This window comes from Strix uralensis, chromosome 1, assembly GCF_047716275.1.
Source record: "Strix uralensis isolate ZFMK-TIS-50842 chromosome 1, bStrUra1, whole genome shotgun sequence".
In the NCBI taxonomy this organism is placed as follows: domain Eukaryota; kingdom Metazoa; phylum Chordata; class Aves; order Strigiformes; family Strigidae; genus Strix; species Strix uralensis.
This window is the reverse complement of record NC_133972.1, coordinates 83,325,165-83,341,393: the sequence shown is the minus strand read 5'-3', so window position 1 is coordinate 83,341,393 and position 16,229 is coordinate 83,325,165. Positions and strand designations below refer to the sequence as shown.

At 46.7% G+C, this 16,229-nt stretch overlaps 1 protein-coding gene across 2 annotated transcripts in view; it reads left to right on the top strand.

Moving 5' to 3' along the window:
- Positions 1 to 4,299: 4,299 nt before the first annotated feature.
- Positions 4,300 to 16,229, top strand: part of PHLPP1 (PH domain and leucine rich repeat protein phosphatase 1) — a 143,391-nt gene continuing 131,461 nt past the window's right edge. The window contains exon 1 of one of the 2 annotated variants that reach the window (XM_074873501.1): positions 4,300 to 5,942. In XM_074873501.1, coding sequence (XP_074729602.1) covers positions 4,322 to 5,942 — 1,621 coding nt within the window. In that variant the 5' untranslated portion in view covers positions 4,300 to 4,321. The remainder of the gene's footprint in view (positions 5,943 to 16,229) is intronic. The other variant, XM_074873510.1, reaches the window with a different exon arrangement.

The following is a 16,229-nucleotide window of genomic DNA, read 5'->3' as shown; positions in this document are numbered from 1 at the left end:
ATGTTAATGAAGAACAGAACAGAACTGGCAGTAACATGAATCGAACCTGGACCTGGTCCTCTCTTCTACATTCACAATGAAAAGAGTAAGGAAAACCACAGCCATCAGCTGATGCCCATAATCTGTCCCTTCCCTTGTAGAAACATCTACTGACAGCACAGAGTATCCCTGAGGGCTCTGCAGGAATTTGTGAGAATCGGGGGAGGCAGATTTCAGAAGCAGCTGAACAGGAGTTAACATGCTCCAAGTACCACCGCAGTTACTCAGTCAGCTCCACGGTTGTGTACGGCAGTCTGATGCCTCCTGCCGTAGCTGTAGTAGCTGCCAGCAGAGGTGTAGGCAGTGAAGATCACAACAGCACCGACCTCTGTGAGGATTTCAGCTAAGCTTTGGTCTGCTCTGTCGCTCAGGGGACCCTCTAGCTCTGATAACTCTGGATGTAAGATCGTCCACAAAAGTCATCTTGTAGTTTCAAGATCTTTTGGCATTTTCCTGCCACCAGTCTCTGGGAGTTTATAATTCGTTTATTCAGTATAAAGAGTTTTGGTATGGAGTCATTTATAGTAATCCGTGATAAATTACTTTTTATTCCCTTATTTTTTGTTGACAACTCCTATAATGAGAAAACTCTTCTTCAGGATTGCCAGATTCTGGTTGGAAAAGTGCATATTGCAAACCATCCTGTTTCATTTTACCTGTCTTTCAAACAGCCGTCATCAATCAGACTTTAGAAAAGGGAAATGTGTATTTCAGCCTTCCACTTCCTCCTGGCAAACATCAATTTCATAAACTCCGTTCCCATGTCTCACAACAGCAGTTAATCCCTATCAAAATTCACAAGTCCGGGAGAGTTTAAGAGTATCCATCAGTTACTAGGAAATGGAGAATAGCATCGTTTTCTCATAAATCTGAGAGTTCAATTTAAATATGCATATATTTACAGATTCTCAAGCGCACTTCCTTGCATAAAGCAAAAATAACCAGGCTTGGTACACTAACATTTGGAGATGCTGGGTCACTACAGAATCTGCTGCCTTCATATTCAGGAAACTATGAAGAGTGACAGCGCAGTCCCTTTTTTTCCTGGTGGCGCAAATCAGGGCTCACAGGATGCTGGGAGCCTCGTTGCAGCCACCTGCTCCTGAACAAATTTCACAGGGCAGTGATAAATCCAACAATTTTTCCACCCTCAGGACTTCAGTACCGCTACTTTGGTTTTTAATTGCATAAAGCTCTTCATTAGTAAGGCCACTGGTAGTGGTGAGTTAGCCTGGCAAGAGGGAGAGTGAGGTCAGCTCAGTCCCTGGCCAATTCTCCGAGTTGTATCGCAGATGGCGGCTGCTCCGTGTGGACTCAGAAAGCTGCGGTGTAAATCCAGAGCTGGAGCTATACCAGTCCACCTCACCAAGGATCTGACCCAAGGCTATTTAAATGACCTTAACTGCATGTTCCTACACTATGTGGACTATCTCACCAGAGGAGACAAAAAGAGCATGTTTAGTCTATCAAAGAGAGAATATGAAGTCTGCCAGGGGATACCATTGCTGCCTATAAGTCCCTTGGGGGTAAACACTCTGGAGTTTAAAAAAAAGACCTAATTGAGTCAAAGGCCGATGCAATGCTGGCATGTGAGCAGATGGACGTAGACTACCCGTGTGCAAAATTCACACTGAAAATTGGAAGGAAGTTCCCAGCAGCGAGGGCCCGGTGGCCCTGGGACAGTCTTCCACTTAGCACGGAGGAGAAATCAGCTCAGCTCCTTTCAGAATTATGTTCAACTTGTATATCTACTGTGTTAGGGGGACCTCACTAACATGTAGCATGCACTATGTCCAGTTACAAGGGAGAAAACTGGATGTCCCAGGAGACCTCTCTGGTTTCATGTTCCTAAGTAACACTGGAGAATCTCCGTGTTCTGCATTTTTTTCTGTGTGTGCATGAACATTCAGGTATTTGAACCATTTGGGAAAAGTAGAGTTTCTCTCTCTCCTCTCCCTCTGAAGAAGAGAAGGGCTGGAAACTGTTTTCTAGAAACTCTCTTTTATTTCAAGTACTACTGTTAATAATAATGTCACTAGACCTTGCTGTCTCCTTCTGAGTGTGTCTGTGTGTGTGTTTGCACACAGAGTATTTCTCTCACACATTTAAATCAGGAGACCTGGTTAAATCAGTAACCTTCATGAAGTAGGTGGCATGAGGGTGGTGCAAAGCAGCAGAAATAAACCGGAACCAGAGCTCAGTACACTCAGGGCTGCGTTTCTGCTGTGTGCTGCTACTGTCAAAGGAAGGTTTGGGCACCAGGTTAAGCCTTTAACGGCCAAGTGCTGCCATCATCGTCTGTCAGTCCATGCTCTGGACATGGTGCTGGCTCTCTCGCGCAGCAGGAATTCCAAAGATGCTCTTGCTGGTGATTGCTACTCCAGATACGGGCCAGCAAACTGCACGGTCAGACCATAGTTAATTTACAAATTGTTCTGTTCACAAAGTGGGTGGTTTCCATATAAAGGTAAAACACCAGCTTCGTTGTTACAAAAACTTAAAAGGTAGTCACATATTTCCACTGCAAGCTCCTTGGGGAATACCTCTGTTTTCTGTGATGCGTTTCACCTGCTTGTGCGGGGTATGAAGACAGTAACGTGGAAGTGTGGAGGAATGTTTTATTAGAGGAGGTAAAATTTAGTTTTATTATGATTCTGGTTTATTTCTGGTTCATGTATTATATGTATGCACTAAAACCCCACACCCACTAAAAATAGTGTTTCACTAGGAGTTTTTCTCGGGGTTCTCAGTGATGGTTTATCTTCTCCAACATTGATGTAACCAGTTAATTGCCCAGAACTCCTGCTTTATTGCAGTCTATAGAACTTCTGATGAATATCTGGCAAGGTGTTTCGCTGTGATTTTGCAAAAGATATTAAAAAGGAAAGATCTCAGACAGTTACAGCCCTATCCAATGGGCATTACTCAGCTAAAACGCCCCCAGAAGTGTAAGAGATTTCTCTGAATAAATACTGTAGTATGGTCTCCTTACAGTAAGAAAATTCATGCTTTCACACTGCTAACTGAATTTATTATTCAATTTGTAATATTGTAATATATTACAATTGTAATTTTCCTTTTTGGTAATTCATTTAAAATTACATTTGGGGGTAAAAATGTTGCTATTTAATGGCTGCTTCTAAGCAATTTTAAGAAGTAAGTATTTTCAGTAATTTTAGTCCCCGGAATACAGCGACAAATTAATAGCACTGAAACTTTCTCTGTGAGTCTACTCAAAAAGCAGGTCTTTCTTGGTGTGTGTGTGTATATATCTCTCTCTCTATATATGTGTATTTCCCACACACATTTCCATGTTTTTCTCCACCTTGGATCTGAAGAGATCATCTCTCTCCTCAGACAAAAAGATTGCCTGGGCTCAGAGCTCAGGTTCTGCGTTGAGACAGCCAGTGTGGATAATGTGTCAGTTTAGAGCGGAATGGGTACAATCACTGAACCTGTAAAATCTTTCCGCATATGCTGCCAGGTGCCAGCAATTACTGCTAAGCACTGCCATTCCCACTGAGGCGCAGCACAAGGGTGACCATACCCAGGTCTCATTATCAGCACTCCAGGCCGCCCGTTTCCCTTCATCAGCCATTTCTGTAAAACCTTCTGGTAAGACTTAAGGAATACAACCAAAGTCCTGGGAATAATTTTAAAACGGGTTCAGCCCCGTGCCGCAAGGGGTGGCGGCACATGACACCTGTCCAGGCCAGCGAGGAGAAGCGGCGTGACTTCCAGCACATTCCGGGCTCCTGCCCTCACGCCTGGCTGGCCAGCTGGCTCTCGCTCCAGAGGCTGCTCGGCCCTTGCGGGCAGTGGGGGGAGGGAAGCTGGCCGGCGGATCACGGCCACAGTCACGGCCACGATCACGGTCAGGGCAGTAACGCACCGCGAGGCGCACCGTGGGGCGGGTGGGCCTCGGTCACCCAAGGCAGCAACCCACCCCCCCCCCCTTCTAGGAAAAAGGCCGGGGGCACCCATCTGAGGGAAGGGAACCCGCCATCCCCCACCGCGGTCAACGGCCGGGCCGCCGGGCGCGGCGGGAAACCGAGCAGCGGGGGCTGCCGGGACTTGTAGTCGGGGGGGGAGGGGGGCTCTCCTCGGGACTACACTTCCCAGCAGCCCCCGCGGCCCGCCCCCGCCCTCCCAGCCCTAGGCGCGGTCACGTTGTGTTTATCGGCGAGGCCCCGCCCCGCCGCGCGAGCGGTGGCGTCACCCTCGCGAGCCTCCCTCGCTCGGCGGCTCTTGTCAGCGGCCGGGCGGGGGCTGCTTAATATTCATGAGGCGCGGGGAGCGGGCGGGCGCGCGGCGCGCGGCGGGCTCACTCGCTCTCGGCCGCCCTAATGGCGCTCGCGACAGCTGGGGAGCAGGGCTGAGCCGGGCGCGCGGCGCGAGGGCACCGGCGGAATGCGCCCCGCTGCTACGTAACCCCCCCCGGGACGCGGCGCCGCGCCCCGCTCGGCCCCCCCCGCGCCGCGCCGGGCCGCCGAGCGGCGCTCCCAGCAGGGCGGCGGCGGCATCCCCGGCCCCGCGGGCAATGGAGCCCGCGCAGCAGCGAGCGAGAGAAGCCCCGGCGGCGGGCGGCGGGCCGGGGGAGCCGGAGAGCGGCTCCCCGGGCAGGAGGAGCCGGGCAGCGCCCGGCGCGGAGAGCGGCGTGGAGCCGTCGGGCGGCGGCGGGCAGCTGGACGGCAGAGGAGCCGGCGGCCCGCGGCGGAGGCGAGGGGTAGCCGGCGGCTTCGCGCCCCCGGCGGCCGGCGGGACTCCGGCGGCCCCCGGCGGGGCCGGCAGCGCCAACTCCCTGCTCCTGCGGCGGGGGAGGCTGAAGAGGAACCTCTCGGCCGCCGCCTCCTCGGCCGCCGCTGCCCCCGCCGCCGCGCTGGGCACCCGCAGCTTGGACAGGAAGGCGCTGCTGGTGAAGCCGCCGCGGCAGCTGCAGCCCCTGCAGCCCCCGGAGCGGGACTGGGTGCGGCGGGACCTGCAGCGGGGCTGCGTCCACGTCTACGAGCGCCACATGAACTGCTACCTGCGGCCGGTGCTCTGCACCCTGGAGACCACGGCGGCCGAGGTGGCGGCCCGCCTGCAGCAGCTCGGCCACCGGGGCGGCAGCAGCGTGGTGCGGGTGCTGGGCAAGGCGGGCGCGCCGCCGCAGCCCCCGCCCGAGCCGCCGGCGGCCCCCGCCGAGGCGCCGCCCGAGCCCGCGGCGGAGGGTCAGCGGCCGCAGCCGGAGGAGAGGCCGAGGAGCCGGCGGGGGACGCGGAGCGGGCTGGCCGGAGGAGACTGCGGGGAAGCGGCGCGGCCCGGCCGCTTGCCGCTGGGCGGCAGCGCCGAGGAGAGGGACGCGGCCGGCGGCCGGCCGAGCCCGGCGCCCTCCGACTTCAGCCCCGGGGCGCCGCCGGCCGAGCTGTACCTGGCGGGGCCGCCGCTCTCCTGCCCCTCCCTGCTGGGGGAGCTGGGGCCGGCCGGCTCCGACACAGAGAGCTTCAGCCCCAGCGCCGAGAGCGTCTCCGACCGGCTGGACCCCTACAGCAGCGGCGGCGGCGGCGGCTCGTCCTCCTCGGAGGAGCTGGAGGTGGAGCCGGTGCCCCCCGACGGGGTGGAAGCAGGTGCGGGGCCGGGCCGGGCCCCCCTCCCCTGCCCGGGAGAGCTGCCCCCGGGGCGGGCGGGGGGGGCGCCGGCGGGCGCGGCCGGCGGGCGGGAGCCGTTGGCGGGGGCCGCACCGCCGGGGCCGCCCGCCCTGTACGTGCAGCTCCACGGGGAGACCAGCCGGCGGCTGGAGGCCCACGAGAAGCCGCTGCAGATCCAGAACGACTACCTCTCCCAGCTGGGCTTCCGGGACCTGTGGCGGGTGCAGGAGGAGGGCATGGACTCGGAGACCGGCTGCCTCATCCGCTTCTACGCCGGTGAGCGGGGCGGGGGCGACCGGAGGAGGGGGGGGGGATGTGCGGTGGGGGGCGACACTTTCACCCGCCCTCTGGGCGCCCGGGGTGAGGGGAGGGCGTGGGGCGAGCGGGCGCTGCGCCTCCGCCGTGGCCGGACCCGGGGCCGTCTCCTCTCCCGGGGAAGGTGGCCCGCGGGCGTCGCCGCGCCGGGGAGGGGCCGTGCGGGGAGGTCCCCGGCGGCGGCGGGTAGGGCTGACCCGGGCCGGCTGCCGGGGGAAGCCGGGGTGTGCGAGCGGTGCTCGTAAGCCGCGGGCTGCTCCGGAGCTGCCGCTGTGCCAGGGCAGCCCCCGCCCCCCTGCCCTTCCACGCGTGGGTAATGGAGGTCGCTCCTCTGTTGTTCCCCGCTTCCAGCAGCGGCGCTGGGCGTGCGAGGTTAAATCGGCCTTCGTCTGCTGCTTTCCCTGGCGCCGGGAGACGCATCGGTGCCGCTGCTGGGGAGGGAGGGAGGGAGGGAGGGTCGGGGGCCGTTTCGGGGCTTTGCGGGGTGCCGGCAGCTCGCTGGCGGGGAGCGCCGAGACCGCCGGGCAGCGGGGTCGGGGCAAGGAGGGCTTGTGCGGGAGGGAAAGGCTCCGCGCAGTTTTGCTCCTGAAATAGGCTGCAACTGTGCAGGACGCGCAGATTCCTGAGCTGAGGACGGGGCGTTCCCGCAAACAGAATCCCAGACTTAGTTTCCCGTGGTGTCAGCGCTTGCCATCAATCTTCCCTTTTGGGAGAGTAGCGAGACTTCACGGAGAGACTGAGGCAGTAAGCGAGGAAAATGGGCAAGTACACGACACAGCCTTTGAGAACAGGGTACTCAAAACCTTGGTAATGAAAAGGCAGAAGCTTTTTAGTGCAGCTTTGCTCTTACAACTTACAGTACAGAATTTGGGGAGTACTGGGTGGAAAAGTTAGCTCCCACGTTGTAATTATGCAACCTTCTGCAGTTTTAGAGAGGTTTAAAAATAACTTGTGTGTCAGTTGAATTAGTTTGTATAAAATACTTATTCTAATCTTGGAACTCTTTGGGGTTTAACTGTTCTGCCAGTCTCTCCAAGGAGAGACTGTTTAATGTCCAGGTAAGCGTTCAGATACCTAGTAATGTGGAATGGGTAAAGGTGGTGTCCAAAGATAAGGTCCTGCTAGCAAAGTAGCAAATGCCATCCGTCCACTTGCCGGGTTGGCTGAACGGAGTGCTCCTTCACCGAACCGTGAGAATTCAGAGCTTGAACTCTGAAAAATACAGAGATTCTTCTCTCGAGTGAATTCCGCTGAATGCCAAATAAAGGCCGTAATGGTGGGGTGGGAAGGAGAGCAGTACACTAGATAAGTGCCCTCCTTTATTCAGAAGAGAATGTGGGAGTGGTGGCGAGTGGTCAATTCAGCTTTTTCTTCAGATTTCTCGGTCGGTTGTATAATGACCCTGCCATAATGAGTGCAGAAGTAGTATTTGTTCAAGGAATTGACAGAAATACGTTTGATATGTTTGGGTTAGAAAGGAGCTAAAATATTTTTTTCAGGTGATGGTGTTCTGCGGGTTTCTCCACTGCGCTGTTGAAGGTGGAAGTCAGCAGGTGATGCTGGAAGGGTCGTTGCTTCCTTTATTTCCAGTCCCACCATTAAAGGGGGATGCACAGGCACGTTTTAAAATGGGACAGCCGTGTGCCTCCTTTCTTCCCGACAGGATGTGTTCTAAAGAAAACACAATCGGAAAGCATAGCTAAGTCTTATGCACAGTTAAGCCTGTTTGCATGTAGTTTTTATGCATTAAATAATTAATTCTATATGTTAAATGCGGATGTTCCAACTCTGTTTTATTTCAGTGTCTCAACTTGATTGCTAGCTTGTACTGATGTACGAGCTTGTACATTTTGGACTTCCTTGTACAAAACTGCTAAATAGAAGTGCATTTCTATAAGTGTACATAGGAGTAAATTAATGCAAATTTCTTATGCAAGTTCATATGCTAAGAAGTGTGCCTCTGTACTTCAAAAGTGCAGTGGTTTTTTTTTTGAAATCCTTATCTCTTTGAGGGGATCTGTGATCAACATCTGCAACACCTGTGATCAGGTGCTTGTAGCAGAATGGTTGCAGCATCTAATGTACCAGACCAGCCAAAAACAGCTAAGAAAATATTACTGACATGTAATCATACTGATTTTATGTAACTGTCTTGGCAAGCTATCTCTGCTTTCTTATTTTAAATATCCCTCCCCCCAGAGATGAAAGGGAGGGAAGGAGAGACACTTGAAAAGAATACACATCAAATTAAACTGGAAAGGGGAGTGGTTTTTTGGCCCCAAAGTTAGGGTGTTTTGTTTAGGAGAAGTACCTTTTTTATAAATGATCCTCCAGGACTGTACCCTAAGGAAAGCTTTAAAACACTGATTTCCTGTTTGCCTGGGACTTCATTGGTTTAAGCAGCCCGGCTTGTCCCAATGGGTAGAGAACCACTAGCATCTCTATCCCTGTAATTTCCTGCGAGCTGTCTCAGTAGGATTTGGCGATCATGGTCTTGTACTGATGTAAAATGGCATAAACCTAGGCTGGATTTATTGCATTGCTTCTAAAAAGAATTCTTTCACCTAATCCCCTTGGAGTGGGGAGAGAAGAAGAGAACACAGTGGTGACTTTCAGGCTTTTTTATTTCTGGGGAGAGACAGTTTTAAGAGTGGAAGATTACTATACCGAAACTTAACATTACAAATTCCAAATAAGATGATACAGCCAATGATTTTACTGATTACTGTAGGTTGGTAATTTCTCTAGTTGTGGAACCTGGAAAATACAGATTAAAAAAAAATTGCTAGGAGAACTGCAGAGAATCAGGATTTTTTTACTATGACAAAACAGCTTTCTTAGTAAGTAGTAGTCCACAAACAGTCTATAAATGAACTATCTGTTCTTTTAATGCAGAATTCAAAATTTAAAAGCCCCCAAAACCGAAATGTGACACTAGGAATGTAAAAGTGCTCCCTGTACATTGCCTTGGTTTGTTTCAGAATGTGGTTAGTGCATCTTCATTTTGGTATCTCCTCTCCTTTTCTTACTTAGGGTGTGAGTGTGGTTCATTTCTTCAATCTCTTGACTGAGCATTAAACAGATAATGCTGTTGCTAAAACAAAGTCCCTTGCAGCTTTAAGGGCCTGATCCTACTCCCTGTAACATCAATTTAAGCTGAATTGGGCATTAGTCAACTTTTCTCTCTGTTGAAATCTATCTCAACAACAGATACTGTCCTCAAAGTTTCAAATACTTAATCTCTATTTAAAAGGATATGGTTAAATAGCTTTCTGCTGAGATACTATGTTACTGAGTTATGGAATTGTATAAGAATCCATAGTGCAGTTACAGTCATGATATTGTCTCTGGGAGACCGATTAGGTCAGACTTAGTAAACTATTCCTAAAACCGTAAGAGTGACTGTAATCCAGAAGGCTTCTTGCAAACAAGTTACAATATTCCTTATTGCTCTGTAAAAATAATTTTTGTAAAACATAAGTTCACAGAATCACAGAACTGTCTAGGTTGGAAAAGACAGTGAAGCTCATCCAGTCCAACCATTAACCTGACACTGACAGTTCCCAACTACACCATATCCCTCAGCGCCATGTCGACCCTACTCTTAAACACCTCCAGGGATGGGGACTCCACCACCTCCCTGGGCAGCCCATTCCAACGCCTAACAACCTGCTCTGTAAAGAAATGCTTCCTCATATCCAGTCTAAACCTTCCCCGGCGCAACTTGAGGCCATTCCCTCTTGTCCTATCGCTTATTACTTGGTTAAAGAGGCTCATCCCCAGTTGTCTGCAACCTCCTTTCAGGTAGTTGTAGAGGGCGATGAGGTCTCCCCTCAGCCTCCTCTTCTCCAGACTAAACAACCCCAGTTCCCTCAGCCGCTCCTCGTACGACATGTGCTCCAGACCCTTCACCAGCTTCGTTGCCCTTCTTTGGACACGCTCGAGTAATTCAGTGTCCTTTTTGTAGTGAGGGAGTGGCCTTGACTTCTCTATAATTTGCATGTAGAAGGAAAAATAGTCTAATACACCAATCTCGTCATTTAAAAACTGCAAAAAAACCCCGTGCTTATTTTGAGACTTTAGATCAAAAATAAGGACGGAATCATATGCAGTGCTGTGTTCTGGAGCATCTGCATGGCAAGGAGCACAAGTAACATGATCTTGAAGACTGGTTCAGTACAATGGATGTTTGAGGCTTTTTTGTTTTAGTAGTGAAAGGTGATGTTGTTTGTAATTCTGGCACTTGGCCACCATTAAATTCTCTGCTCTTTGATGTGACATAGGGCTTCTGCACCTGCTGGTGTCATCAAATATATCACTTTTTGGTAGATCATTGCCTATAGACAGACTATTAAGAAGTGCCAGATCTAATTAGGGGTGTTAATTTTGCAACTAGCTGTCAGATTTGGGAAGAGATGCTTTTTGCTCATGTGGCCTTTTAGAAAGCTGTGAGGAGAAATGAATCCAGCTTTGTCTTAAAGTTCATTACAAGAAATATTGGTGTGTCCAGTATGAAGATAAGGGTGAGAAGATCTAGTGTCAGGATCAATTGCAGTGATCTAAGTACTTGTTTGGTTGTTTTTTTTAAAAAAGTACACTTGGTAGTTGAGGTCACACTAAGACTTCCAGCTGTATGGATGGAAACATGGTTTTAGAAGCTTACTCTTCCATGAAAACACTGTAGGCCTGGCAGTGCTGAGCTTTGTGAAATGTGACACGTATTGAATCGCTAGCTGCTTGTTGTGCTACTTGGTGAATAACTCTGTTCAGCTATTTAATACATTGGTAAACTCGATTTAAGATGACTAAGTGCCGTTTAAGGGGGGAAAACGTGCCAAAGACAGATGTGCTTCTTAACTGAGGGTAGAACAGCCGTGCCTTAAAGAGCTGCCTTTGGAACACTGACTTAGTTCTAAAATCCAGGATCTTATTTAACGTGAAAGAAATTAATTCACATTAATGTGAATAGACATTTTTTTACAGATGTGATTGGACAGGAGAGGTCTCTGACCTTGTCTGAAACCAAAAGGAAAAACAACTTCTGCCTTAGGCTGCCATGATCTTGGATTTTTTTTTTTTTCCTTCCTGATGTGACTTGGATGTACATTCTTTTACCTTGTAATCATTTATGTGTTGATATCTCCTGCAAAGAGCAGTAATACCTAAAACTTGCAACTTTGGGAAACTATCTCATTTCAGTTAAATAGTGTGTTTAAATTCAAGGTTGGTCCTTGATGGGACCAAAGTAGTGAAATTTCTAGTTCTGTTCTGCAAGAAAGTTTAAAACAGCTGCAGTGCCTTTGGCTTGCTCCACCTGTTCACGTGCATAGGCCTTTGCTGATCTCGCAGTTGGAATGGGGTCTCTCGAAGGTAAGCAGCTTTCGGGGGCTCTGAGAGCACAGTGGCCTCTCCTCCTGCACAGGAGGAGCCCTTCAGATAATGCTGGAATGCTGGTGAAACCGCAGCTGAGCTTTGGTATGTGACAGCTGTTAAGTACAATGGTTTTTGCAACTTTTAAATCTGTTGTACTCCTGGCTAGCATCCATAATTTAAGTACGTGTGAAGTACCAACACAGGAGATTTCAGTGTGATGTACATAAGAGTTACTATATATACTAAAAATGTAGTACCTAAATTGGTACATCCAGGAGCTGAATTTTCTCACTGCTGCAGCATGGAATGCAGCATTCTTTTTTTTTTTTATTCTTTTCTCTGTATGTATTTTGATATCTGTCTTTCCATATCTCACCAGCTATTTCCTTAAATTTATTTTTTTTTTAAACTGCATAAACATCCTCTTGGTGATGGAACTGCTAATACACCTAAAAGTCCCTGTGCAATTAAAACATCCATCTGTTCTATTAGGACACTGACAGACTGCTGTGCATCTGAAGCGACGATACTACTTAATAGTATAAAAAAAAAAAAAGAAACATTCATTTAAAACAGTGTTAGCAACTGGTATGTGCTGATTTACTACCAAAAACTACTCTGTAGTTTTAGAAAACAATATAAAGAGAGATTTCTTTGTTATTGAAGTGATCCTTTGGAAGAGAAGCAAGTATAAAACACCATGTCTGAGAGGGTCTGTCTGAAAAGTATATGTGTACAGAATTCCATACAATAGAAGCTTAGAGATAGAAATTCTGAAGAGTGCTGCTTGTTACACTCAGCTTTTTAATTTGGAGTGAACCTGTGCCTCGCATGCTTACAGCAGTATTTTCCTCTGCATTTAAGGGGTGGTCATTTTGAATTAACTGCTTAAGCTATTAGTATCTTGATACAGGGGAAAAAAGCCAAAACAACAAAGACTGACTTTCTGTTTGCCTTGGACAGTAGAAGCAAAGACACTGACTTAATCTTCAGTGTTTCATTATTTCACTGCTGGTGGAATGGGGCACGCTGGTATTTTAGATCAGATAAATCTGTGCGTGTACTTGTTTTCAGCTTCCCTTGACTCAATTTTATTGCTCTGTTTTAGAACTTTTGCTCAAACGAGGATTTGCACTCCGGGAAGCTGTATGTCTGAAATAGCCCTTTAATAACTTTATTCTTTGACCCAGAGAGCTGAATGTTGCGTTTACCTTTGAGGGTTTTTTTTGGTAAGGTTTCTTTTTTTATTTTTGGTGTGGATTCACATGGAATAGACTTTGATGCTTGGAGTCAGTTGTCGTTTGTGTGGAGAAACCAATTCAGGTAAAAGGGACAGAGTGGGGTGTACTAAAGCCTCTTGTTTTTTAAGCTTCACTGTCTTGGCCATGTGATTCCAGCTTATTTTTTCCTTCTCAAAAATGTTTAAGAGAAATGCAACCAACCTTTGTAAACAACTAAAAAGCTTTAAACTCACTGAAAAATTAATGTCTTAAGTTTTTCTAGATTTGGCTGTAAGATAGGAATTCTGAAACACTAAGCTCTTCACGAGATATTTAAGAAACTTCACAGGAAGACAATGTCCTCACTTTTAAAATAATAATGTCTTGCTTATAATAATAATCTGTGAGATTGGAAACCTAAGTTAAAATTCCAACTGTACGGTAATGATAGAGTTGTGTGTAGATTTGAGGTAGCCCTACATATTTTATGTCAAATTTTGTATGAAAATTCTGGATTTTCAGCTTCATGCTTCATTCAAAAGTGCCTCATTTTATTCTTTGTGTAACTTTTGTCCTTCAAATGGCTTTTCTGGACGACTGAGTTAGCTGCAGCATTACCTTTTTGTAGAGAATAATTTTTACAGTTTTCACTATAAAATAACTTGTATCTGTTGTACAATATTTTTTTCCAATTAATCTGGCATTTGTCCAGTATGCTATGTTAACATGGATATCATTTTCCAAAAATAACTAGTGGCAAATTCTAATTGAATGTTTTCCCACTGATTGCTGTTAAATACTGAAGCCATCTTAGGTATTGGAGAATTTTAAAGTCAAGTCTTTTTATTTATGATATATTTTAATTGGCTCTTAATTTAATTTTTATTATATGTGTGCTAGGTGATAAAATGTTACATGCAAAGAATAGACATCACTTTCCTGTTGGAATGAAGCAGCAGTCCTAGCAGCACGGAGGGATGTATGTGGGTTGTAAATGAATAGCAATATTGTGTCCTGCTGAAATTCTATTCAGGATTTCAGGTAGGGAAAATTAATAGTAAAATCAGTTTTCTGTGGTGTCCATGCTGGCACACCCACTTTGGTATTTGCTGGTTTTTTTTGTTTGTTTTTTTTTTTTTTTTTAAAAAAAGCACTGTCAGTAATGGCCATTTGGTGTCCTGTCTGTAAGTTACCATCTTGTGGTCACCCCCTCTTTACCTTCTGCCACTGTCACATAAAATCATTTAGTTATGTAAGTTGATAGTCCAGGTTCTTTATGCCAGTTGCCACAATCAGGATTCCTCTTGCTTCCCTGCTTAGCTAGCTAGTACTGACCCTTTGGGTCTGATGGCTGAGACTTTCTTCTCCTGTGGTTGTGGTTAAAATACGTGGAAGAATGGGAGTGTTGCTGAATCTTTTGGGGCTTTTGCACCTCCCCCCCCAGTTATTTAAGGGGCAAAAATTGTTCTTTAAAGAACAATTTAAAAATGACAACTGTTAAATCAGGAAGAAAGACCTCCTGGAGTGAAGAGTCATTTAATTTCACAACATAGCATACTATTCTTTGAAGCTTTTTCTGTCGATGGGGAAGTAAAATTTCTTCCAGCTGGCTTTGACTTATTTGGAGGGATGCTGAAAATACTCATTGCCCAACTAACTGTGTGTTCCTCGGTTTGACAGCTAAGAATAACTATTTACATATTGATGTAAAATAACTGAGTTTCAGGGGATTTTTCTCGCCAATTTTATCTAGCTTAGTTCTCAGTGTTGAAGGAAAATGAAATTGTGTAAGTGGAGATGATTTTTAAAGTTTAACTCAACATTTTTTTGTGGGCCAGAGGTAAGTTTGGCCCTCTGAAGGGTATTGATTGTTCCTGGTCTTGTCCAATGGCAATGGGAATCTTCAAACCAACTTCACTAGGCTCTGAATCGTATTCATAATTCTCAAAACCCCATAATAGCCACTTGAACCGGTTCCTCTCATCTGCAAGCCCTCCAAGTGCCATGCCAACTTATTTAAATAAAGACAAAACAATGGGCCTTGGTCCAAGGGGTAACAAGGAGCTGGAATGCCTTTGAAGTTCAGGACCCTAGGCTGTAGGTGCGATTTACATAAACCTCATTATGTAATCTGAATGCAGTTTCTCTTCCTGTTTGTTCAATTTATGAAGCTTTGTGTCCAAAGAGAAAGAGATAGTAAGACCTGTAATTAAGATAAGTAGCAGGCCACTCCTTTTCTGAATGCATGCTCTGGTGAGGAGAGAATTTCAGATGCAGCATTTAGGGGTAGAACAAAACCTGTGATTCAGGCACCTTCAGTTGATGAGAATAATACCAACTTCTTTCCTTTGAAAAAGCTGCATGCTTCTTTAAACAATAACTATGCCTAGATTCGACCTATTCTTTGCTTTAAAATAAATGGTACAGAAAAGCTTAAAGTTCTTACTAGCAATGATTTTGTTTTTATGTAAGCCATAGATGGTCATTATCTAAGTAGCTCTCATCAGTTTTAAAGCTACCTTGAAACTAGTAGGTTTCTAATGGACAGTGAGTTTTCTGATCAGAATTGCATACAATGACATTTTGTTGTTCTCCATCAAACACTTGCTTTTTCTTCCTGTCTGATCCTCTCTAACCTTTTTTAAAAGCAGATAATAAGTAGTAGCACTGGATTTGGGATAAGAGTCCTGCAAGTAGCAAAGCTAACTATATATGCAATCTACTTGCTCATAAGATAATTGGTCAGATCTACCAGTGACGACTTAGCATGTTATTTTATGATTATTGACTCAAATTGTAAGTGATGGAGGAATGTATTTTTCCTTTCACTGTGTGTTCCTTAGTGGGACAGACAGACCTCTAGGGGACAACCGTCTCCATTAGCAGTCATTTTATTTATGAAATTTAATTATGCCTGAGACAACCTAATATTGTTTGTCATTATTGGCTTGCTGCATCTACATATATTTTCTTTCCTGCTATAAAGCTTGCCTGTTGGAATAAAAAAAAGTTAATGAAAAAAACTATTACGAATGAAGTGGTGGAACACCTGGAAGAAGTCTAGCATGTATAATGTACTGAAGTCAACAGTCTGGGAGCTCTTGATCTCTTCTGGTATCAGTACTACCTGGCTACAAACATAAAGGCAAGATAGTTTGCACGTTGCAAACAGGATGTTTCTCAAAGTGAAGTTAATCACATATGTGTGGGAGATGCAATTTAACATTTCAGAAATACCAACAGGAGCTTGTTGAAAGCTGTGTAATATGTAATTATATGAAAGGTTTTTTTCCCCTGTTTCAGTCCTAGAGTTGAGGATTTTTAATGTACTGTCTTGGTAAAAGCATGGAGCTCACAGTATGGTTGTGTGGATTAAAATTTCAGTGGTTAGAAGTAGACCTGAGTTTATATCCTTTCAGGAGCAAGCAGCTAACTTTTTTTTGTCTTGGGTGTCCTAGCTAATAAAAGAAAGGACTGGCTGAGAATGAGAATCTGAACTCTTTGAAGTGTCCGAGCTCTGTGAAGTGGCTGTGGACATGTCTTATCCTTTTTTTTTTTTTGTGGCATAAATATCAAGTGTCTTGTCTATATCAACCAAAATAGTATCTACAGTCTGTATATTCACTATGAATAACCCCAAGATTAATGTGATACA